The sequence below is a fragment of the Kryptolebias marmoratus genome, linkage group LG21, assembly GCF_001649575.2.
Source record: "Kryptolebias marmoratus isolate JLee-2015 linkage group LG21, ASM164957v2, whole genome shotgun sequence".
Taxonomy (NCBI): Eukaryota; Metazoa; Chordata; class Actinopteri; order Cyprinodontiformes; family Rivulidae; genus Kryptolebias; species Kryptolebias marmoratus.
The window spans coordinates 8,362,050-8,385,119 of NC_051450.1; the positions used below are offsets into that span (position 1 = coordinate 8,362,050).

Here is a 23,070-nt window from a genome sequence, read left to right on the forward strand (position 1 = left end):
CAAAAGTTCGTGGTGCATTCAGGCCACAGAGTCTCTCCGTACAACTGGAGACCTAACGCTGTAAGAGCAGACACTCAGAGTAAACTCATGTTCCTTTTAAATACATAATACCAATCAGTTTAGGAAAAGCAAGCAGTCGCCAACAAACTGCGCTCAGGGGCAGAATCTGTGGGGGACGGCTTTGATGCAGACAGTAAAATGAAGAAATAATAATAATAATAATAACAAAATGTTCACAAATAAGCCTCAAAGCTGTTGTTAACGTGTCAGACTCTGAGGGGGAAAAGATGCAATTTCTTCTCTTGATCAAACCTGTGGATTTCAGCATTATGGGGTTTATATGCGGCATTCGCTGCGAATCAGCGCCAACGAGGCCAAAAGGCCAAGCTTGTTGTATCAGCAGAGATTAACAGAAAAGGGATTTGATTACTCTGGTCAAACATGGGCGGGTTGTCGTTGACGTCGCTGAGCGTGATGTTGACGGTGGTCGTGCCGGCCAGCCCCCCCAGCTGCCCGCCCATGTCTTTAGCCTGGATCACCACGGTGTAGTTCTCCCGGGTCTCCCGGTCCATATCGGCCAAGGACACTCGGACCACACCTGCGGGGAGAGAGACCAGGGGGGAGAGGGAGGCGTTAGCAGACAGACGACGTGGGGATTCAAAGGTCAGCCGGACTCAGAGTTAGGGTCGCGTGATCTGAGCGATCATCGCCGAACAGTTTGATTATTAACATTGTTCCAACATCGTTCACCGTTTTGACACAGATGGACCTTTTTATTTCCTCTGATTCATCATTTGGACACTTGCATACTTGCCAACATTTGGGACTGTCAATGTGGGACAACATAGTGGAGCGGGTCTCCTCTCTGCTGGGAGATTGACAGCTGTCAGTGCTTGGGGAAGTGGGCGGGGCTTACGGTACGCTGCAGAATGAGTGCTTTCTTACATTTAGCCGTCAAAGTCACTAGATTTTTCGCTAGTCGCTTTAAAAAAATGCTAGAGGGATCTGAAAACTCGCTAAATATAGCGTTAAAGTGACAAAAAGGCCATGTGAGTGTGTGTTTTTTTGCGTGAGAAATACAAAGTGTGGCGTGTGAGGGCCAAATGCGGGACTTTTGGCTGTCCCGCACAGGGTGATGCGGGACACGGGATGTGGGGGCTAAATGCGGGACGGTTGGCAAGTATGCATTTGTGCAGCACGACTCTTGTCTTGCTGGTGTTTGACACCAAACCAGCGCAGGAAGCGTTCCCGTTCGGCTCTTCTTGGGGCCCGCGTAGGAAGCAATGTCAAACTTTTCAACAACTCAGACCAAAACTTGTGCGTGCTCTAACTTGGCAACCGTGTAACGTAAGAAGGTCAAACTTCACAGCTACAACCCTCATGGGTCAGGGATCAAGGTCAAAGGTCAAGATCACAAGAGCCCGTATGCTCAAGCTCTGCAACCGCGTACAGCAGGAAGGTCAAACTTCATATCTGGACACCTCATGTGTCTAGGATCAGCCCTGTGGATTTCAAGGTCAAAGGTCGATGGTCTATTGATGTCTATGATGCCTGTCTACAGCTGATCCACTTTTAGAGTCATGCTCATTCAGTCTGAACGCACCAAGAGGCAGGCCCCTTCAAAAGTTTCTCCAGGAACTTTTCTAGTTTCTTTATTTTGTACCTCCAAGCAGCCAATATTTTCAGCTTCTCAGGTCTTTGAAAAGTTTTCTTTTTTTTAACTTTAGCTGCTTTTTCATTAGTTTTTTTTTGAGGAATGACTTTCGATTTGAGGCCCTGACCTCTGACCTGTGAGACACTCCGGCAAGCAGAAGCTCCTTAACTCGAGGAAGGAGCGTGTGTTGTGTCGACACCAAACTCAGTGGAAACGTTCTTTTCGGCATCTCGTCACAGAGACACAAGTTGTCCCCATCCTCACGATTTGCGTAAGCTGCCAAAGATAGATAGTTTAATAAATAAAATAGCCTTTTGCCTCTTAGAACACGACGGCCTGAAATTTTAGATTACAGAGCATCTTTGAGCGTGACTAAAATAGAAGTAAATTCTCTCCGTAGTAGTCTGAATGTATGCTCAGACTGTGAAGCATGAATGTTCACATTTCTGCTGCAGAAAAAAAAACTCCCTCTACTACAGAAAAGGCACATTTTACAGTAACAATGGCTCCGATTCACTGCATGTACCTGACCTTCACCCCTCGACTCGACTGAATTCATTCCTTTGCGCTTCTTTCGTCTGGATTTCATTGCCCACTTTTATTAACGGCCTCTAATTATCAATAAAAATCCATAAACAGGCTGCCGACTTTAGTTGGGGTCGACAGATGCTTTGTGCTCCGCCTGGAACTCTGTGCTAAACCTTTTTTTTATCGTTTTGACACCAATACAAGCTTAACTCCGTGCTAATAGATCGGAGAGGATTTAGGCGATGAGCAGCCTTAGAGGTTTGACAGATGAAGCGGAGTCAAACAAAAGCCAGTAAATCGAACAGGAATTATGAAGGCTGGTCGTTTAAGTTGTTTAATTGTAATTAAATTGGCTAAAGAAACTTTTAACTCGTGTTTCATTTTTAAACCTTCTCGTCCTAAAAGCTCTTGGTCGTTTGTTTGTTTTCTGCTCACAGCGGGTTAAGTTCCATTCCGGACATTGATTTGAACGGTCTAAAACTTCTTTTCCCAGATAAACTCCGGTTCTTCTCGCCTTTTGTGAGTGACTGGTAGCAGAATACCTCATGAACCACTGGGCAGATTTGAACAAAACTTTCATGAAGTAATCCTTAGACGTGCATCTACAACTCATTGACTTCTCGAGCCAATATGTTTTAAAGTGGCTACCCCAGCTGATCAAACGTAAAAGCAGAAAAATGGTTACAACTCAGTCGAACTTACAGATATTGAGCTAATATTTGACGTGATATTAGCTAAAAGTCACCCTCAACACGGACTCTGAGTGCTACACATTTTCGCCCAAAAGCTTTGGCATTAACTGTTGAACTCAACCCTATTTGTCTGTTAGCAAAATATCTCATGAACCAACCAACGGACAGCTTTTGATGAAACTTTCTGAAAAGAATCACTGGATGTACGTCAACAACTCGTTAGCTTCTCGAGTCAATCAAATTCAAGAATGCAAAAACAACCATAAGTCAGTCAGTTTTGCAGATAATGATCTAAAATTTGAGGTGGTAGTCGCTGAGAGTCTCCTCTAACACACATTTTGTGAGATCTCACAATACTGCATGACATTATTTTCAAGATTTTACCAAAATACGTCGATAAATCTGCTCCCTTAAAAGGAGGATGATTCTGTAACAAATGGCGCTCCGGTCTGTGATGTTTAAACAGATCTAAATGGCACAAAATGAAAATTAGAAGACTGATCTTGTTTCATTCCTCTTCATAGCCAAACCCAAATCTTTTCAGGGTGCAGCAGAAATCACAAGCACAAAGACAAACTGTCGGTATCTAAATTTTGTTCGGATTGGTTGTTACATCAGAGCGAAGCTTCATGATGAATAAAAACAGAAAAAAAAGATGCTTTCCTGCATTGTAACAATAAGTATGTTTTTTTTTTTATTTCTGACAATGTGCATCTCAGTAACAGAGAATCTGACTTTTACATAAATCACTGCAGATCAGATTTTCTAGCGCTGTAAAGGATGGAAGAGAATATCAAACCAAGCCCGGGTTGGTCTAAAATAACTCAAAGAAGGCTATATTTAATTTATAAACAGGACGTTTTCTCCAAGCAGACGCCCGCCACACTACCATCCTGTCCTCATTATCAGCTGAAAAAGTCACACTTTGAGCTTAGCGCATCTTTTTTTTTTTTTTTTTTTTTGTCAAGTGCCAGGAGTTTCGGTTTTATTGTAAGTCGCAACAAAAGAGCACATTTCGGAAAAGTGTTCGGCGGTCTCGTAGCAACAACAGGAACCCCGCCGAGCTCCGCACACTTTGAGCCGCTTGGTGTACACAGGGGCATGGAGTGTGGACGGCTAAAAAACGCGACCGGAGCAATTACAGTGATCGGAAGGAGCCGGGGCATTCTCAGGAGCTGCCAGAAGACGGTTAGTAAGTCCTGAAAAAAGGTTTGTCGACTTCCCCAGCGTTTCTCAGATCGACACAAACTCATTTTGAGAAAATAAACGACGCAATGCTAAATAACTCAGTTATTGTAAAGGAAGATTTTAGACAAGTAAACTAATGTGTGATTCCCAGAGTCTGTCACACTGTGAAATAGATTTGAGAGATTTAAGTGTGCGCTAAAAGCAAAGGACGTGTCTGTGAGTTTGGAAAAGATTTGTATGTGTAAATGATCCAATCAACGGAAAGATTAGGAAAGTGTTTCCTAGAGTTTCTAAAAATAGATTTCAGTTCTCAGGTTCCTCTCTTGTGGAACCAACTTCCAGTTTCTGTCCATGATGCTGACACCCTGTCTACTTTTAAGACTAGGGTTAAGACTTTCCTTTTTGATAAATCTTATAGTTAGGGTTGGTTTGGGTTTCCTGAGCTCTCCTTTAGTTATGCTGCTATAGACTCAAACCACTGGAGGACACTCTGATCACATTTCCTCACTCTGCTGCCGTCTTTACTTGCTCTACTGTAATTATTTCTATCATTAATATGTTTTTGTTTGTTTTTCTTCCCATGGAAACTCCACTTGGACCAGTCATTCTATGTTTGTCTGTATCTCTTTCCTGTCCATTCAAACCCCAGCCGGCCTGAGCCTGGTTCTGGTTCTGGTTCTGGTTCTGGTTCTGGTTCTGATTCTGCTGGAGGTTTCTTCCTGTTTAAAAGGAGTTTTTCCTTTCCACTGTCGCCAGTAGATCGATAACTTTTACAAAGTGATGTTTCATGATGTGCTCTATGTGAATATTCTGTATTAAAATAAGAACTGAATTGATTGTAGTTGGATTGGAATCTGGAGCTGAATTGGATTTATGATTCTGACTTGTTTTTTTTTTTTCTTTTGTACAGTGCGCTTAAAATTTCCCTTCGGTATTTGTCATCAGCTCCTCAGTCAGGAAAATAGCTATTGGCCGTCCTAAAAGTCACTAAATGCCCTCTTCACGTAATTCACATATTTGGTTAGAGAGCAATAATGTTGGGTCGCTATTCACTTTTTAGAGAAAGAGTCACTTGAGGGGTCTGAGTAGTTGCTAAATATACATTTAGTTACAATATAAAACTGTTTTACTATTAAAAGGGGTTGACAGTTCAGGTGCAAATCGAAGAGGCCAATCAGAGGGCACTTGTCTGATTTCAGGTTCTGCTCTATTCAGCACAGAAAGCTTAATGTTCAGGTTGGGGATGAGGCGAGACAGAAAAAAAACAAAAAACAAAAAAAAACCCAGCAGAAATAACTACATTGTTGTTGCGGTTTCTGCTCCCTTCTTGGTTCTGAAAAAGCTCCATATTTCCACGTGGATACACCGAAAACAGATTTTCTTCTGAAAATTACAGTTTTTAAAATGATATTTTCTCACTGCTGCACCTCCAGTTTCCATATTATTACGTTTCATAAAGCCACAGAACTATTCTAAAATAAATATATTAGGTTCTGTAGCACATACAGCACATCCATTATGTATTTGGGACTATATCACAAGCATTTATGTTTACCATTTGATGTTCGATTATATACAGCAGCTTCTTTAGTTTAGTCTGGTGGTTTTAAAAAGTCGCTATGATAATTTGACGTTCCAGTTAGGTGGCTGAAAAAACGTCTTTCGAAAGTCAAACCAAAGTTTTAAACAAGCCATTACAACTCAACCGTAAAAACATAAATCATCTACTTTGCGCTGTTCTTGCCACAGAATAAAAAGTAAAACAAATCAGTTGAAAGGATAGTTCAGATCGTTTGAAGTGGGATTCTGTGAGCTTTATTCTGACCACACTGATGAGCTGATGGCTAGCAGATGGACACTATACGGTCTGCTGTTTGATTGGCCGTTTTGATTCGGTTTGAGCTGCCATCGACCAATCAGTGTGAGGTCTAAAGGCGCAAGCAGCTTTAACATTTTTGAACTTTAAAGTGACACACAAGAGTTTTACTCACAGGTTTCTGGTTTGTATCTGTAAACAGATGTTCCATTTCACTTTCTTACATTTACAGATGTTTTCGACCCAATCCACAAGGTTATGAAGCTCAAAACACAGCTTCTAACTCTGGAAATGATGTGTAAATAGAAGTTTACAAGCTATAAACTTTGCTGCCATCAATTCTTTGACCGTTAAACGGGTGTGAAATTCTTACTCTCCACCCTCTGCATGCAGAGACTAAAACCTCTGATTGTCGTGGCTACGTCTGGGAGCTTTGCAGCCGTACCGGTTTTGGCGTCCACGGAGAAGTACGGCTGCCCCTCCAGGATGCTGTAGACCACACGAGCGCTGTTGCCATACGTGGGGTCGTCGGCATCTGTGGCAGTCACCTGGATCACGGACGTTCCTGGGTAAACACAGAGGCAAGAAGGTGAGAAGGAGGCAGCGCCAACTGTTGGGCGAACGGATACGTTTGGATGGGGTTTTTTGTCCGTATCTGGCAGGAAATCAAACAGGGTAATTGACTTCAAAAGCAGCTTTATAAGCTGTGACTGAAAAAGGATGGCAATTACACATTTTGTTATTGTTAAAAGTCAGCATAAAAGCTAAAAAAAATCTTACTAATCTGCCCATGTATGGGACTTTGTCTTTTTGCTCACCTATTCTGGACATTTCTGGTACGGAAGCCTGGTAGGGACCATCTAGAAACTTCGGCTCGTTGTCGTTGATGTCCTGAATCTTCACGATGAACTCGGACTCGGGCTCCAGAGGCCTGTCCGTCAAGCGGTTGCGGGCCTGGGCGCGCAGGACGTACTGCGCCTTGACCTCCCGGTCCAGCCTCTGGATGGCGTGGATGTCCCCGGTGCTGTCGTCGATGGTGAAGGTCGAGCCCGCCCCCTCGCCCGTCAGGATGTACTTAATGGAGCCGTCACCTTTGTCCATGTCGGAGTGGAGCTGTAAGAGCCCAGTGACAATTTGTTGGTCTCAAAGGACGTTTAAACAACACCTAAATTGTTCATAAAGGCTAAAATTGAGCAAAACTGGGGGAAAAAAGCTTTGCAGATGTGTTAATGTTGCAGTAGCTATCATTCATGCTGATTTTGGCTTTTTAAAGAACATCTATTTAACTTTATTCTTTCAAATGTCCTGGAAGGGTCCTTCTTTTGACACTCAGCATGTTTCTGTGACACATTAAACAAAATGATGCTTCGATTTATGCCTTCAATCACCACATATCTGGCAAAAATAAGTGGGGTTATAAAGCTTCAAACCAAAAATCAACCTCCCACTGAGCATTTTTGGATAAAAAAGATGTCTGCACGACATCTAAAATGTCTATACGCTAACATCAAGCTAAAAGCAAAACATTTTGAACATGTTCAGAATGTGAATCCACCTTTTCAAGCTTTGTTCTAATCTCTATCAGTGCTCTCACACTTTATGCATCACCTACAGACTTCGCCTGTGTGTATTTCAGTCACCTGTGTTATAAGAACAAAACTAGCCAAATTTAGTTGCAGATATTCTAGCCCAGGGGTGTCAAACCCAGTGATGCAAGGGGGCCAAAGTTAAAAATTTGGTCCTAGCCAAGGGCTAATCACGATCAATATTTATTAAAAAATTACATAAATTAACCTTGGTTTTAGATGTATTATGTGAAATCATTCATACAGAAATATCAATGACCTTTTCCCAGTTACAGATTATACAGAATTTAGAACAAACAGACTTTAATGAACACAGACAAATAGATCAAACTTCAAAAAGCACATCATTAGCAGTCATTTCTTACACCTCACTCAGCTTTTAAATGAATTTTTTTAACAATAAAACAGATTTTAAAAGAAAGCCATCAACAAAAACCTGATCATACAGAAATTAAAACTATATATTGTTGGCTTCTAAGTCACAGTCAAGACAAAACTTCACTAATTAGGCTCAGTTTTTTTAAGCAAAATAAGAATCAGAGACTCGATCTGTCCCAGACTAGAGGGCCGGACCTGATGAAATCTAAACGTTATCTTGGGGGCCGGATGAAATGCTACAGAGGGCCGGATCTGGCCCGCAGGCCTTGAGTTTGACACGTGTGTTCTAGCCTAAATGAGAGTTACAACCTAGCCAACACTGGAATTGCTTTTTGGAAGTTGTTGGCTGGTCTAAAAGAGTTAAACTCGTCTCTGGAAGTTTCTAAAAGTACCCAAATTTGGTCAAATCTGTGCCCAAAGGGCTAGTTCCTCCCCCCGAAAGCTTCACACGTAGCTACCAAAAGATGAAAGAACAAAAAAACGACAAAAGTCACAAGCTAAAAGTGTCAGACAGTGACATGTTTTCCAGGAAGTTTAATTAGGTCACATCTCCCAGTTCTGGAACAATGCTGCTCCACAGCAATCCTAAACGTACAGATAACAGAACAAAATGACTTTTTGAGGCCAAATCAGCCTCATGATCTCAGTCCAAGTAAACATGTGTTTCACTCACTGAAGAGCACACTGAAAAGCCCAGAGATGAACATGAGCTGATTTAAACAGAGAAAATCTGCAGTTATTTGGGGCACAGAGTGATATCAGCACATTACAGGCCCAGAAAAGCTTTAAAAATAAAAAATCGGCGCTGGGCTAAACCGGAGGATGGCGTGCAGGTAAGATCGGACCTTTATAGCAGTTGTCAAAACTTGTATTTGGGGAAATATTTAAAGCTTAGAGTCTGTTAACAGAGTTTTGTTGGCATGTTTCAAAAACAAACTGTTACTTTACCCAGAGAATATGTGCAACATTTGTAAACCTTGAACATTTTCCCTACTTTTGTAAATGTATCTCTTGTATGAAAGACCAAGAAAAGCTAAAATAACCACGCCAGGGCAGCAGGTGTCAATAACTTCAATATTAATAAAAACACCTCCAGGCTTTTCAGTGTTGAACTTTTCTTTGACTATTGGCAAATGCGTTCGATTAACTGCTCATCATCAGTGGGAGCAGCGTACAGGTGTGTGTTAACGCCAATGCCGAGCTGGAAAGACAAGAGCAGTGACCTTCAAGATGCGTCTGTTGCTGCCCATCAATCTGGAAGGGGTTAAAGGTCATTTCCAAGCACTCTGGACTCCATCATGCTACAGACGGAGAGGTTATACACAGGTGGAAAACCTTTAAGCAGGCTGCCAATCTTCCCAGGAGGGGACGGCCCAATAAATTCCCTCCAACGTCGAGCCACGCGACGCTTAGAGAAACTGCAAAATACCCAAGAGCTCCATCCCAGACTCTAAAGGACTCAGTAATCAGGAGGCTGGTTCGATTTTATGACAGGTCTATTAGAAAAACACTAAACAGGTGTGGCTTGTTTGGAAGGGTAGCAGGAGAAAGCCTCTTCTCTCTAAAAACAACATAAAAGCTGCATCTGAATGAACCACAAGACCTCCTTAGTACAGATGAGACCAAAGTAGACCTGTTCACCCATAATGCACAGCACCATTTTTTAGTGAAACACAGCATATCAGCACAAAGACCTCCTACCAGCTGTCAAGCACGGGGGTGGAGGGCTGATGGTTTGGGCACCTTGCAGCCATTGTAGACCAAAGGACTCTAGAGCCAAATGTGAGGCCGTCTGCCTGACAGAAGATTGGCGCAAACTGGGTCATGATGCAACACAATGAGCCCAAACACAGCAGCTGACCCACAGCAGAACGGATACAAAGGAAAAACCAAGGTGTTGCAATGAAATAAGGGAACTAACCAAACCTGTGTACGGCGCTGCTTAAGTGCAAGCTCTCGACGGAAGTTTTCTCGATTGCTTGCAAAATGAAAACCCCCAAAAAGCTAACTTCTGATTGCGTCACAGTGAATTTGCACGAGTGTCCACCCCAAATCAACAAAACCAATAAAAGAAACAACCTTGTTTCGTCTTTATGCTTACCATTTATGAAGCATTACTTTTTCACTGCAAAAAATGCTGAACGTACAGTATGTGCGACAGCACCGTGTGGGCTTTTACGTGAAATTAACTGCGGACTTCAGGGTGGTGTGTGGTCACATGGATACTTTAAACCTGTACCAGCAAGTCGACATGTAATCACAGCTCACAGCCTGTTTGTTGCTACGGACCGAGCCGTGCAATCAGAAGCCTTTTGTGGCCTCTAAGTGCAAATGCCAGCCTGTTGATGTGCAATCAGTCTTTACTTTGTACCAAGAGGGCCTCTCTGTATGATGACGAGTACTTAGCGCCATCACGCTGGCTGAGTGAAATTCAATGCGTCCTTTGGTATCTGCCTTGTATATAATCAACAGGCACACAGCTCGGCACTCCGTCTGAAAACAGACCGCTTTCAAGATTCTTGCTTTGGCCTTTCATCATCTGTGGCCTCCGAAAGAAATGACCCAGGCAGGGTTGTTGAGCTCCGAAAAGTCTGCGGCGTTCCAACTCGTTAGGCCTGTGATGTTGCAGCAATATCTATCATTCACAAGCAGCAGATGACGCCGCTTTTCCTGTCCTATTTGGACTATATGCCTCACCTGTCCACTCCCTCCCGCAAACCCCATCATTCTCAAACAGACTTTTTTTTTTTAATCAATTGTGAATTTCAGACTTGTGCCCGATGCATCTCAGGCCTTCATCTTCTCCTACACTAATCCCCTCCCTTACCTCCAAAGCGTTTGAAAAGAGGGAGCTTGACACTCGGGCTATCAATTACCTGCTCCATCTCCAGTCCAAAAGCCCAAACCTCCAACACCACAAAGGCTCTGAATACTAAATTTCTCAACAGAGGAGAGGCAGATCGAGCTCAGAGGAAAGACTCTTAAAAAGGCCGGCTCCAGCTTATCTCTTTCATGCTTGTCTAAGTCCTACAGGGCCTTTCTGCCTTGAGTGGCTTTCTGGACCATTAAACTTACTTATGTCCCTCAGTTTGGAAGAAAAAAAAAAGTTTCATATATACTGGAAAAAACCCATAAAGTTAAATTGATGAGAAAAGGTAAAGACGGACGTGAATGCTAGATCGACTGAGGAATTTAATTAAGACTCGTCTGTGCTTCTTGTAGGCGGCTCAGTGACCTCAGTTTGAAGGAAGCAGACTTTAATTCGGACCGTTTTGATGAGCTAACAGCTAGTCCGGGTGGAGAAGAAGCAGAAGTGAATTTCTGACATTTTGAAGCAGCTTTAGAAATTTCAGAGCAGCTAGTTTCTAACTCTTTCCAGTGACGTCAGTTTCACATGACACAATTATATCAGCAGAAAATATCAAGTGCCCCAGGCTGCACCTCAAGGGCTACAGCAAGCTGCTAAGTCAGTGTAAATAACCACGTGGTGTGAAATTTACAGGGATGTAAAGGGTTACGAAATAGTGCTTGCCTAAACTGCTCTTACGTTTCGGAGATTGGAAGGGTTTTAAGACGGCAGCAATCCACTTAGGTCTAAACTGAGCTCAGACTAGCTGTTAACTCATCAATCCGGTCAGATTAGACTCTGTTTCTCCAGCCTGAGGTCGTTCAAAGAACTATCTACAACAGGTAAGATAGTAATGGTTCAGAGCCTTTCCATGGCTCTCAAGTGTCATTTTAAGGAGATTTTTCTTCTGTCGCACTTTTTATTAAGATACGTTATTTTGCCAAACTGGGTACAACACAGAAAAATTCATTATTTTTTGACATTAACATTATTTCACAAACATTGTCCTAGAAGGTGGATTAAATATTGATTAATGGTCAAGTGGTGGTTGGAAAAGCTGTTCAATTAGGTTAATTTGAGTGTTTCAGTAACATAATGAACAGCTTTCTTAAACACTGTTCACATTAACGTGAACAAGACAAAACCAGGCTTGTTGTGGTGTCATTAGCTATTTTGTTTTTAGCTGCAGTGTTAATACGTCTCTCCGTTGATGACGACTGGAATTGCATTTATCGACTTTCTGGTCATTTCACTACAGTAGATCGATCAAAGTGCTTCTTTGTTCGAGGCACTTGTTTGTCCTTTTTCACGGCAAGACAGAAGTGCCGCTGGAGTGACATCCACCTCTGAAACAAACTGAGCGAAGCTTCACCTCAAGTGAATTCACTCGATCGCTGCTTTCTGCCTCGAGTTGCCTTTAAAATCAACAGATGTTGACGTAACATGAAGGATGTCAGAGAGCTGCAACCTTTACAATGTCAGGAGCCTTTTTTTTTTGCATTTTCTACGATCAAATAAAACATTTTTCAGTGTCACAAAACCTACATGACCCTTGAGGTAAAAACATATCATGTAGAGTTTAAGATTCACTCTGCGTAGTTAATGAATTGCTATTTTTACATTTTAAGACAAATTAAAAAAGTCAGACTTGACATGGTTTGGGGATGACTGTTTTAGTTTTCTGGTTTGTTTTTGTAGATTTCATTATGGTTTATTGTAGTTTTGTTAGTCCAGTCTCTAGTTTCCCTCAGTTGTTAGCTCCTCTCTCACCTGTTCCTCATCCATAATCAGGACACCTGTTGTCATTCAGTAATCACCTCTCCCAGTGCTTCTGCCCCCTGTTTTATACTCCCCCCCACAGGTCTTAAGTTAACCATCTCATATTGATCTCTCTGTTTGCTTTAGTTCCTGTGCAAAATGTAAACACAAGAAGAAGACGTTGCCCTCGGGTCATAGGTGAAACTTTGACATCACCTTTTGTAAAAAGTTGAGTTTTGGCTGTCGACACAAATATAAATGAGCGATGTTTCATTATTGTTTCACTCTGGAACTCTTTTGGGGCTTCAAAGCAATGCTTCTTTGTGAATGCAAGGCTGAAGCAATGGATTTTGTTTGCATATTTACGAAAAAATGTTCCAGTGCAGATTCTCCTTAATGTATTTTCTCAAATGAAGCCCAAAGCCATTTAGTTTATCTAATGAGGGTACTGAGGTTTTCAGACAAGCTCTTTGGGACGGTGGAGCAGCGGTTACCACTGTCGCCTCACACCAAGATGGTCGCAGGTTCGCCTCCTGCCTGGGACCTTTTTGCACCGGCACATTGGTTTCCTCCCACAGACCAAAAACATGCATGTTAGGTTCACTGGTAACTCTAAATTGTCCCTAGGTGTGAGTGAGAGCGTCAATCATTGTCTATGTTGTTTGTCTCCATGTGTCCCTGTGATGGACTTGAGACATGTCCAGTGTGTCCCCCACCTCTCGCGCAGTGACTGCTGGAGGTAGACACCAGCTTCCCACAAGCCAGAAAAGAGAAGCGGGTAAAGAAAATGGATGCATATCATCATCAGACTATTCAACAATAAAATTGCACTTGCATGTTTTTCTAATGGTGCACAAGTTTTAGCATCTATACTTTTTTCAGTGGCTCAGGTTGCACACGTTACATTAAATCAGATGATCTTGTACTATTTCCATTATGAACATTTTTCATTTGATTTATTTTTGTCAAACCTAACAAGAGTCACTTGAAAGGGGATGCAGACCACTGAAACAAGTGCATTCAGGGATTAAATCTGGATTTCTTTTTTTAAATTCACTGAAGATGGCCTTTGCCTTCCTTTGATTTTTTTTCTTCTCCATTCATCCTCCCAGATTTATCAGAGACCTGCAGGCTGCTGAGCCCTCTTTCCAGATCTTTTTAGTCTGCACTGTTTGAAAGTTGGAGGTAAACTTCTTAGCAGCTCCTGCTCGGAGGTTCCCTCCTCATCAACAACAAGTGAAAAGGTCACACAGAGTTGTACTCCTGAAGGCTAGAAAATACATTTCTTCAGGTTATACGTTCACGTTTGCGTCTATACCGTGTGTCTGCGTGTTCGCACAGTCCTGCTCGTAGTCAACACCGACCTTTCCGATATAAAGCGGGTCCAGCCCGGTGTATTCCTCCAAGACGAAGAACTGATTCCACACCCAGCCTCGTTTCACCCTCTGCAGCAGCGCCGAGCTCCCGGCGTTTTCCTCGCCCGCTGGTTTGCCCAGGAGGCCGTGAGGCAGAGGGGTCAGAACGCTGAGGGTCAGGAGGAGCATGGCGCTCGCGGTAGCTGGAGGATGCGGGCGGACCCCCATTGTGAAGCACAAAGATTTTTCCACCTCCTTCACCAGTCGTTATTTCCCGATTCCTGTCTCTCTGAATGCAGCAGGCGTTCTAGAAAAAGCAAGAAAAGAAAAGGACAGATAAGTGTCAAATTTATGTCCCTTTGGACTCTCCCCCATCCTTTTGTTGAACACTGTTGAAAACCTGCGGATTTGGTTATTTTTTAATCATTTCAAGCATTGTTTGGTCGTCTGAGTGTGTCTTTTTACTGGATGAATGAGAGAAATCGTGTAGAGCTGAATAGAGTCACAAAGAATGGTGGAAAAAGCAGAAAAGACAAGATGTCCACCTGTGTTATCTTTGGAAAGAGGAGCAGGTTGATTTTGTCAGTAACTTCGGGTTATCCTTCACATGTGAATTGATTATTTAGTAAAAAAAAAAAAAGATTTTCATAAACGCTGTAAAAAGTGAAGATTTTTTGTGTATCTCTGTGCACAGAACAGAGGTTTAAGCGAAAACCGATTATATGCTTTGAGTATTGAGCATGTGCTGGAAACCAGCAATAATGATGTTGATCATTTGTTCTGACCTTGTTGTCCTTACGTTTCCTCAAAAGGTTTTATTTATTAAGAAGAAACAGTCATTAATCTGAAATAACAATGAGCCACTATCATTTTGATTATGATGTTTCAGCCAACAAAAGATTCATAGCCATGTTTTTCCTTCGTGTTTTGACATGTTCTTTTCTTGACTCTACTGCCACCTGCTGGTCTACCATGGTTCTTCATTTGGCTAGCTTTGTACTGAGCTTGTCACCGATCTGCTTTGGTCATGTGCTAAGACAGTTTTGTTTAAATTATTAAGGTCAAGAATATCTCATTAACAAAACCATCTAATAATGCTTTGGTTCTGAACTTACCACCCAAGGAAAAACTACCAGCTTTACTCAGAATACAGCCTGAACTAAACTTTAGGTGGAAGACTGAGGACCAGCTGGACAGCAACAACAGCAGGCAGGTGAGGAACGGAATCCAGCACCTCACCAAATACGGGACTAACCTCGGCACTGCTGAAGGTAATGCCTCGCTGACAAAGCGGCTGAACCTCTTCTTTGTCGGTTTAGAGGCGGTGCCACAAGAGGCAGCCATGCTACACCCTACAGTCTGCAGTAGTTCCACCCTCACTTGTAGAGGAGCAGGAGGTGAGGCGTACAGTATGGGCTGTCAACCTTAGGGAGGCTGTTGGACCCAATGGCATCCTTGGACGGGTATTGAGGGACTGGCTAGACTCCTTACAAGGATATTCAACAAGTCTTTGTCCCAGTCCATTGTCCCACCCTGACTGAAGTCCTCCATCATAGTCCCTCTGCCCACGAAACCCCACATCTCCGGTCTTAATGACTACCAGCCAGTTGCACTCACTCCAGTGGCAATGAAGTGCTTTGAAAAGACCAAAGTTTTGACTCCCACCAATTTGCTTATAGAGCAAACAGACCTGCAGTCCTCCACGTTGCATAGTCCCGTCTGGAGCAGCGGGGGAGCAACGTTTGGCTGCTTTTTGAAGACCATCGATGACTCTTTCATCTAGACTTGGCCTTGCATCCACTCCACTGTTTAGTAGTGATTTTAATGAACCAATGTTCTGCCATTTCTGTCATACGGTGTTCATGAACAGACCACCCTGACCTGTAAAGAGAGGATTTATTAGGTTTGCTCTGACAAGAGTATGTTTTGCACACTTGTGAACTCCCCCTTAGCAATTTTCCCTAACCATTAATGCGACATTTTGTAGCTTCTGCAGCTCTGGACAATCAGGCACTTCGCATTGGGGAGGGGTGGAGCATAGCCACACTCTTCTCCTTCTTCCTCCCCTTCCTGTCATGAGGAGAGGTGAGCTCCTTCACACCTCCTGTAATTGGCCTGGGGGTGTGATGTTCTGAGATTGTAGTGTTTCTGTCAACACTCCTGCTCGGCTTTACTCACACCATGTTGTACAAGCTCCCTTCAGTGCTGCACACCGCTCATTACACATGTACCATTTTCCTCCCCTTCATATCTCAGGTTTCAACCTAACCCCCCACCCCACCCATGGTACTACCTTGAATTTCATGCCTCAAAACACAACCCCCACTCCTGCATTTCGCCTCTTCATATGAAAGGAATATTTAAGATTAGTGAAGTCAATTCCTGGAATTTTTGCAGGAGATGCTTTTTAAGTTATTGATTTAGGCTGATCAATACCTCTTCACATGCAGGGCAGAGCACATATGCGGCCTCTTTCTATCTATCTGCATCTTGTTTATATGTAGAAGAAGAACTGCTGCTTCTGCGTCTTGCATTAACGAGCCTGAGAGGAGAGACGGGCCGATTTATGGTCAGAGAGCAGAAAGAGGGGAGTAGACGGCTGGAAGCAAGGTTTTGGGGCTACAAAGAAAGAGAAAGCCCAACGGAAGAAAGGCAGACTGTTTGACTCACCGACCGACTCCATTATGTTTTGTAAAAGAGAGAGCATTGTGCTTCTGTGGACTCTCTGAATCACCAACCTCAGTTAATCATTGTTGAAGAGGCACAAAAGGCAGCGAATGGTGGGAGGCTTGGCCACATTGTCGACGGGAGGCCGGCTCAGAGTGTGTGTGGGTGCGTGATTGTGTGTGTTTTTGTTAAGAAAACTCAGTGAGGGCCGCTTAGCAGGATGACTGACACTTGACCTGCTTGCCTCTCTCCTCTTCTCAGCCTATTCAAGCCGCCTGGTCTCCATTAGGAAGTAAAATTAGCTCCCCGCTCGCAAACCTCCACGCTCAGCTCCTCCCCTCAAAAGGTCACGACCTGCACCCAAAAGTCGCTTTGCTCCATTTTGTTGAGCTTAATGAGGTGACATGCGAAATAATTGTGTTAGCTAAACATTTCACACATCTTTCTCCTGCTAATCTTATGGTATCTCGCTTGTTTAAGGGAAAGAAAAACAGCTGCTAGCGGTCGCCGCCCAAGCTATTGATAGATGATAGAACGGAGGGGGGCAAAGATGAAGGAATGAAAGGAGACAAGGCAGGAGGTGATGGAGGAATCATATGCAAAAGATTAAGAGGCATTTTCTCTCCAGTCTCCAACAATCCTCTGAAAATCTGAGTTTTGTTTTATTCGGAAGAAAAACAACACGATTTGGAGTTGTTATCCAAGTCAAAGATGGCACCAAAGGCACAGGGATATCCAATTTGTCCTGCGTTTGTTTTGAAATACGAGAAATCCCTGAAAGGGAGAGCTGTTTGTCGAGACGGAGGAAGAGTTTGAGTGACAGCGGAGGAGACGGTGATTGTCAGGGGGACCAGCTGGCATGAGAAAATGATGGGCCATATTGTTGTATCACCGTACTCCGAGTCCACCTGCTGCTCCATTAACTGCGATCTGACAACAACAGACTACATCAAACTGCTCCTGCACCAGGCAGAAAGGTGAGTTTTTTTCCCTCTTTCAAACAAAGAAGAAAAAAAAAAAAAAAAACACAAACAGCAAGACACCGACACGGTTCGACTGAATCCGACCAGCTCCACCTGTTCAGGATAATGAGTCGCCCAATAAAACACTAAAATCTGCTCCATTCCTTTGAATCAAAACAGAAAAACTTGTATTCATAAGAACAAAAATCAAACAGCTGCTGTGAGGATACACACGGAGCTGCTGGGTATCAAAAGTTGAGAATGTTTTTGAAAAATTCAGGGGTTCATGTGTCAGCGAACCGGAGGAGGCTCCAACACAAACAGAACTATTTCCTTCTGCTTTTTCCCCCTCATTTATATTCATATCAAACACATACGGCAAGAAAATGGTAACAAACCCCCAAAACCGTTGCATTTCTTACCCCCTTTTTTTTTTTTTTGCTTCATACGTTTTCAGCTGCAAATTATACAGATTTCTCAAAGATGCAGAATCACAAAGAAAACCCAACAAAATACAGTGTGGCTAAATAACTGATCATTTTTTTAAAGGTATGGTCAAAGCTCTAACCGGTTTTAGCTGCGCAGATGTAAAGATTTGTTGCTTTTCTCTGTCTTTAATGAAAACAGTTTGCAAAAAAAGATGGCTTTTCAAGTGAATTCGGGCTTAGTAACGCAAAAAATATCCTGATAATAGCAACCAATTGGCGCCTGCTGCCTTTTATGACAGAATTTTACAGTAAAATTATCTTAAAGTGAGTAAGTTGTAGCCATTTTGACTTAATGTTTAAAATGATGAGCGCAATCTCACGTAGTACCATGAAAATACTTGTGAGCTCTTAGCACTGGGAGTATGTGTTCTGGATAACTCTCAGCTACTACCATGTCAATTTTTAGCTTAATATCTGCAAAACTGACTGAGTTGCATTAATTTTCCACTTTTACTAAGGTCAACCATCTTGAATTCGGTTGACTCCTAAAGTTACTCAGTTGTAGATGTCCATCCAATCATTTCTTAGCGAGCGTTTCATTACAATACATCTAGTGATTCATGAAATATTTTGAAATATGAAATATTCATGAAATATGTTGCTACAGACAAACACACACTGACTCAGACATATATGAAAAGATTATTGCCTGCCTTTTGTTTGTTGCCAACGCGATGAAATGCCAACAGGAAGTCATGTCTTTTTGTATCGAGTTGAAAGCAAATTTCAAACTTAACTTAACTGACTGAACTTGTCTTCAGCAGAACCTAAAATTGCTAGTTTTGGAGGGTGGGGGGCTTGAGAGTTCATTGCCCAAGTGGTCAGGAGTGTTTTTAAATCTTTAAAGCCAAACTGATTTGGTGATTAGCCAAGGAAACCAGTGCAACTCATCAGTCCATTAAGCTTTCATTTGTTGACCGGGGTGTGTGGGACACCAGGGCGGTTTAACCCGGCGTAAGATTTACGTTTGGCGTTGTTGTGTGTCGATTTCACAGCTGCCGTGTCTGCTCTCCGCTCACCTCAAAAGGTCCTTTTGAAAAACTGGGCGGGTTCCGTGAAAACTGGGTCCCCCGCCCATCCCCGGTCGGGGCGAAAACGTCACGGCTAATTTGTTAAACCACAATTGATTTAGCACGGCCGTGCGCGTCGAGGTGAGGCTCGGGCTGAACTTTCTGAGAGATAATCACCCGATTGGGGATTTGTAGGAGAGTTTTCTGATTCTAATTAAATTTTGGAGGTCACGTTGAGTGAAACAGGTCACATTCCTCAACAAATTTAGTTTTTTCTTCTTTCTATTTCTAAATGCTAATGTTACGTATTACGATATAATCTAATTAAGACTTGGCTGCTTGCTGTGCAGGTCTTTCTCTCAGTATGTGTATTGTGTGTGTGTGTGTGTGTGTGTATGACCAGGTCATGTGGTTTTAAAGGTAAAGGTCCATACCATCACTGCCTGCAGCAAAGACCCAGTTTCTTATCTGGATCACAGGTTCAGAGGGCAAACCTTCAAAGGCTGAGTGAGGCTGGAGTGTGGAGATGTTTGTGTGTTGAAGCTGAGTTCACAACATGCCTTGGTGTGTGTGTGTTCAGGTTTCTATCCTCGTTCCTTTGACTCGGCCCACACTCAGGACTCAGGCGCTGGCATGGGGCAGCCTTTGAACCTGCCTCTGTAATTGTGGGGAGCTCCCGGGGGGGGTTTCGGGTCTCGTGCGTGCCGCCGCAACGAGCGCCTCCTTCCCCCGCAGCCTGATTACTGTCAGGTGTTTTAATTTACTCGTCCCTCCTCCCTCTTCTTATCTTGCTCTGTGTGTGTGTGTGTGTGTGTGTGCAGCCTTCAGAAGATCCTCCAACCGCAAAAAAAAAAAAAAAAAAAATCACTGATTCACAGTTTCTCATTTCAACATCTGTGCTGCAGCTTCAAACCTATTTTTGGGTTTCTCTCATCTCCCCCCCTCCCTTCATCCTTCTTCTCCTCCTCAGTGCACATTTAGTTCACTTATTGCTCAGCGAAGACATAAAAGCAGCCTTGTCATTTGTGGAGAAATTAAATCACACAAGCTGGCATTCATCCCAGGCACTGGTGCATGGAGATGATGTCACCGTGCATGAGCATCATCTGGGAAAGTTTGCAGCCAGTGTCACAAATTAAACAGCAGCTCCTTGGGTCTCGAGCCCGTAATCTCCTACGGTAATTTGTCCAAAACGGCAAAGGCTGGCATCGCCTTATGATCAGTTCTCACGAGCCGCAACAACCTGAAGCTCATCTTTCCGAGAATCGCCCACCGGCTCGAACAGACATCTGCGCGCTCCGGCCAGAATGCACAATCCCCCGTACCTTATTTGCTGGCCTCAAAAGACAAGATGGCAGCTTAATGGGTTTGATAGTAAAATGATAATAAAAAAAAGGGGTCCTCATCTTGAGAAAGTAGAACCTTGGCTCAGACTGTGGAATGAGGTCTGAATACCAAACAAAGGTCCGTTAAAAGAAGCAGGCAGGGACTCCTCTCCTTCAGCAGGACTTGTTTGAAGTAGTGACGGCGCAGACGGGCTGAGAATTGAAGCTTCCCTTCAGAGCCTCAAAAACTTTTTAAATCAAATGCCTTCCTTTTCTAAAAGAAGTCCCTATGGCCTACTTTTTTTACAGTCAGACATATTTGTTTCAATTAACACCCAAAGTAACTGTCATTTCTCCCAACTCATGATTTATTTATCAGCCCTCATGTAAAGCAGACACGTCTTCAAATCATTAAAGCATTATTGACCTTTCTTACTGACAGTGTTAAAGATGTGACTGGTGAAAGTTTAAAAAAGGGCCTTACCTTTTTGCTTTTCTTCTGTTCAAAATGCTCGTCTTTCTATTTGTTTCTGCTCCTCTTTTCCTAGAACTAAAAGTTGTGAAAGTTCCTGCATCCGTTTTCCCTAACGTCACCTTGAGTTCTCCCTCATTGGTCTCTTTGTGAAAGTTTCCCCTCTTCTCCATCTACATATAAATATGGATCTTCTCATGCTGCCTCTAACGGCTGCCTCATCCCGGGTGTTGCCAACCCGGGGACCCAATCAGACTAAAGGACCTATTGTCCGTCTCTTTACAATCAGTGGGGCGACCTCCCCCTGTCTCCGGCGTAATCCAGCAATCTCCCACCTCCAGCAGTGGACGGAGAGGAGGTGGAGAACATAGAAGGAGGGGAGGAGGACTGACTGACAGCAGGGCAAGGGGTGAAATTACAGCAAGGAGTGGGGGGTGGGAAATCAGGCGAGCATGGGATGGAGGAACGAGAGGCACGAGGTGGGGAGGAAAATGCTCCCGCACGATCCATTTCAGGGTTTGCAAGTGAATAAAATTATCATTGTGATGGAGAAAAAAACCCACATCTCCCACATTTTGCATGTTCACACTGAGGATTAAGGTGTCCCAGTCTTGTGATGTAAAGGGAAAGGTTTCTAGCTCTTTTTAAAAGCACACTTCAAAACAAAGGGGTACCAAAAAAATAAAGCCTTTACAAAGTATTTTTTCTGTGGGAAAGTTATTTGACGGGCACAGAAAACCATTGTTTTCTTTAGTTTTAGGTACTCAGATGTATAAGGTTTGGCATGAATGCCAATGATCCCTATAAAAGTCTAAAAAAAGCAGAAATAGCTTTGTATTTCAGAGGTAAAAATATGTTACAGTTACAATAACCACTGTAATGTCTATTTTGATTTGGGCTAAGGGTACTCCTAAGTCACTGTACGATACAACAAGAAAAAGGGACAAATACCAAATGCTGTTTTTATTTCTTTAAACGGACAATAACTTTCCTCGAATCAGAAACAGTTAAACAACCCACACTTATTAGAGGGAAGGGTCTAAGGTCGCAGGTACACAGCAAGATAGGTTTTAACAACGAGTATCTTCACTATGAAATATATATATTTAGAAGCATATTGGTATTTTTGGGGGCAAGTCTCGTTGCTCTTTGCTGCTGCTGCAAAACCCGACCAAGAAGCTGTCCTACGAAGCTGATTTGAAACCAACAGGCAACTTGACAAGCTTCGGCACGTAACTCACGCTCACAGATCACACCAGATCCGCCAATATGGCATTAAAATCATTTATAATGTTGTTGTCATAAATTGATCAAAACGGCTAACGCTAAAATCAAGATATATATATAATATAATATACATTCCTTCAAGTAATGCTCCACCTTTTATTTGATTAGGTAAAAGAAGCAAGAGTTTACAAACTGTCTCATGTCTCTTGACTTGTTTAAAATGGCAGAAATGAGCTCTTAACTTGGCTAAATATTAGTTTGACTCACCCACAAGAATTTCTCTCGGATTTTCCAAACTGAGATCACTCTGACCGCGATCTGTTGCAGGTGAAACACTGGCTCCTCCAAGCACTCCATAAAAAGCCCAGTTTAAAAAGATAAATTTAATCATCTCTTCGAGCCATGTTTGAATCCTTTGTGGTATTTGTGTTTGCATTGCATTCAGCTACTTTACTGCTCAAAATCAAAGCAATTAGTTTTCCAAATTGGCAAAAAAAAAAAAAAGATCCACAAAACTCAGGCACTCACCAAGACGCCACAACAGCGGGGAAAGATTAGTCATGGAGATCTGGTTCGTATTTAGTTTAGACAGAGGAAAACAGCAGAACTCCCTTTAAGCAATCAGGGAATTAATGCAGCAAAAAAAAGGGGGTTTTCAGAGTCAAGTCTGTTGCAAATTTCTCCACAGGAGGGAAAAGACGAGAAAAGCAGAATCATATTGGAGATGTACTCAACCATGTTTAAACAGAAATGAGATTTTTATTCCACAGAAACCCTTTAATATTTGTTTATGTTTTATATTAACTTTGAGTTGCTGCCGTGCTGCAATCAGAGGCGAAGTTTTGTGGTTTTAGACACGAGCACGGAAAGTTGCTACTCTGGTACGACTTTGTCCTACCCCCCCCCACTTGTCAACCCTTTGACTCTCCTTAATCTTCCTGACAGAGTAATTTGGTGTGTAGTACAGCTCTAAAAATACAGATGAAGGCTGTTGTCACCCACTGAGGCAGATGGTCAAAAGGTTGTGCTTCTCCATCAGTTCAATATGTTTTTTTTTCTTTCTGCCACTCTGTCCCTTTCAATATGTCTTCTTTCTCATTTGGCAGGTCATTCTTC

The 23,070-nt window shown here is 42.8% G+C and overlaps 1 protein-coding gene across 1 annotated transcript in view; it reads right to left on the reverse strand.

Moving 5' to 3' along the window:
* The window catches only part of LOC108234728 (cadherin-20-like), a 37,435-nt gene extending 16,358 nt beyond the window's left edge, over positions 1-21,077 (reverse strand). The window contains exons 1-5 of the mRNA XM_017414133.2: positions 20,740-21,077; positions 13,813-14,110; positions 6,697-6,991; positions 6,324-6,443; positions 431-598 (exon numbers count right to left, since the gene is read on the reverse strand). Of these exons, the coding sequence (XP_017269622.1) occupies positions 431-598; positions 6,324-6,443; positions 6,697-6,991; positions 13,813-14,031 (802 nt within the window). The 5' untranslated portion in view covers positions 14,032-14,110; positions 20,740-21,077. The remainder of the gene's footprint in view (positions 1-430; positions 599-6,323; positions 6,444-6,696; positions 6,992-13,812; positions 14,111-20,739) is intronic.
* Positions 21,078-23,070: the final 1,993 nt, after the last annotated feature.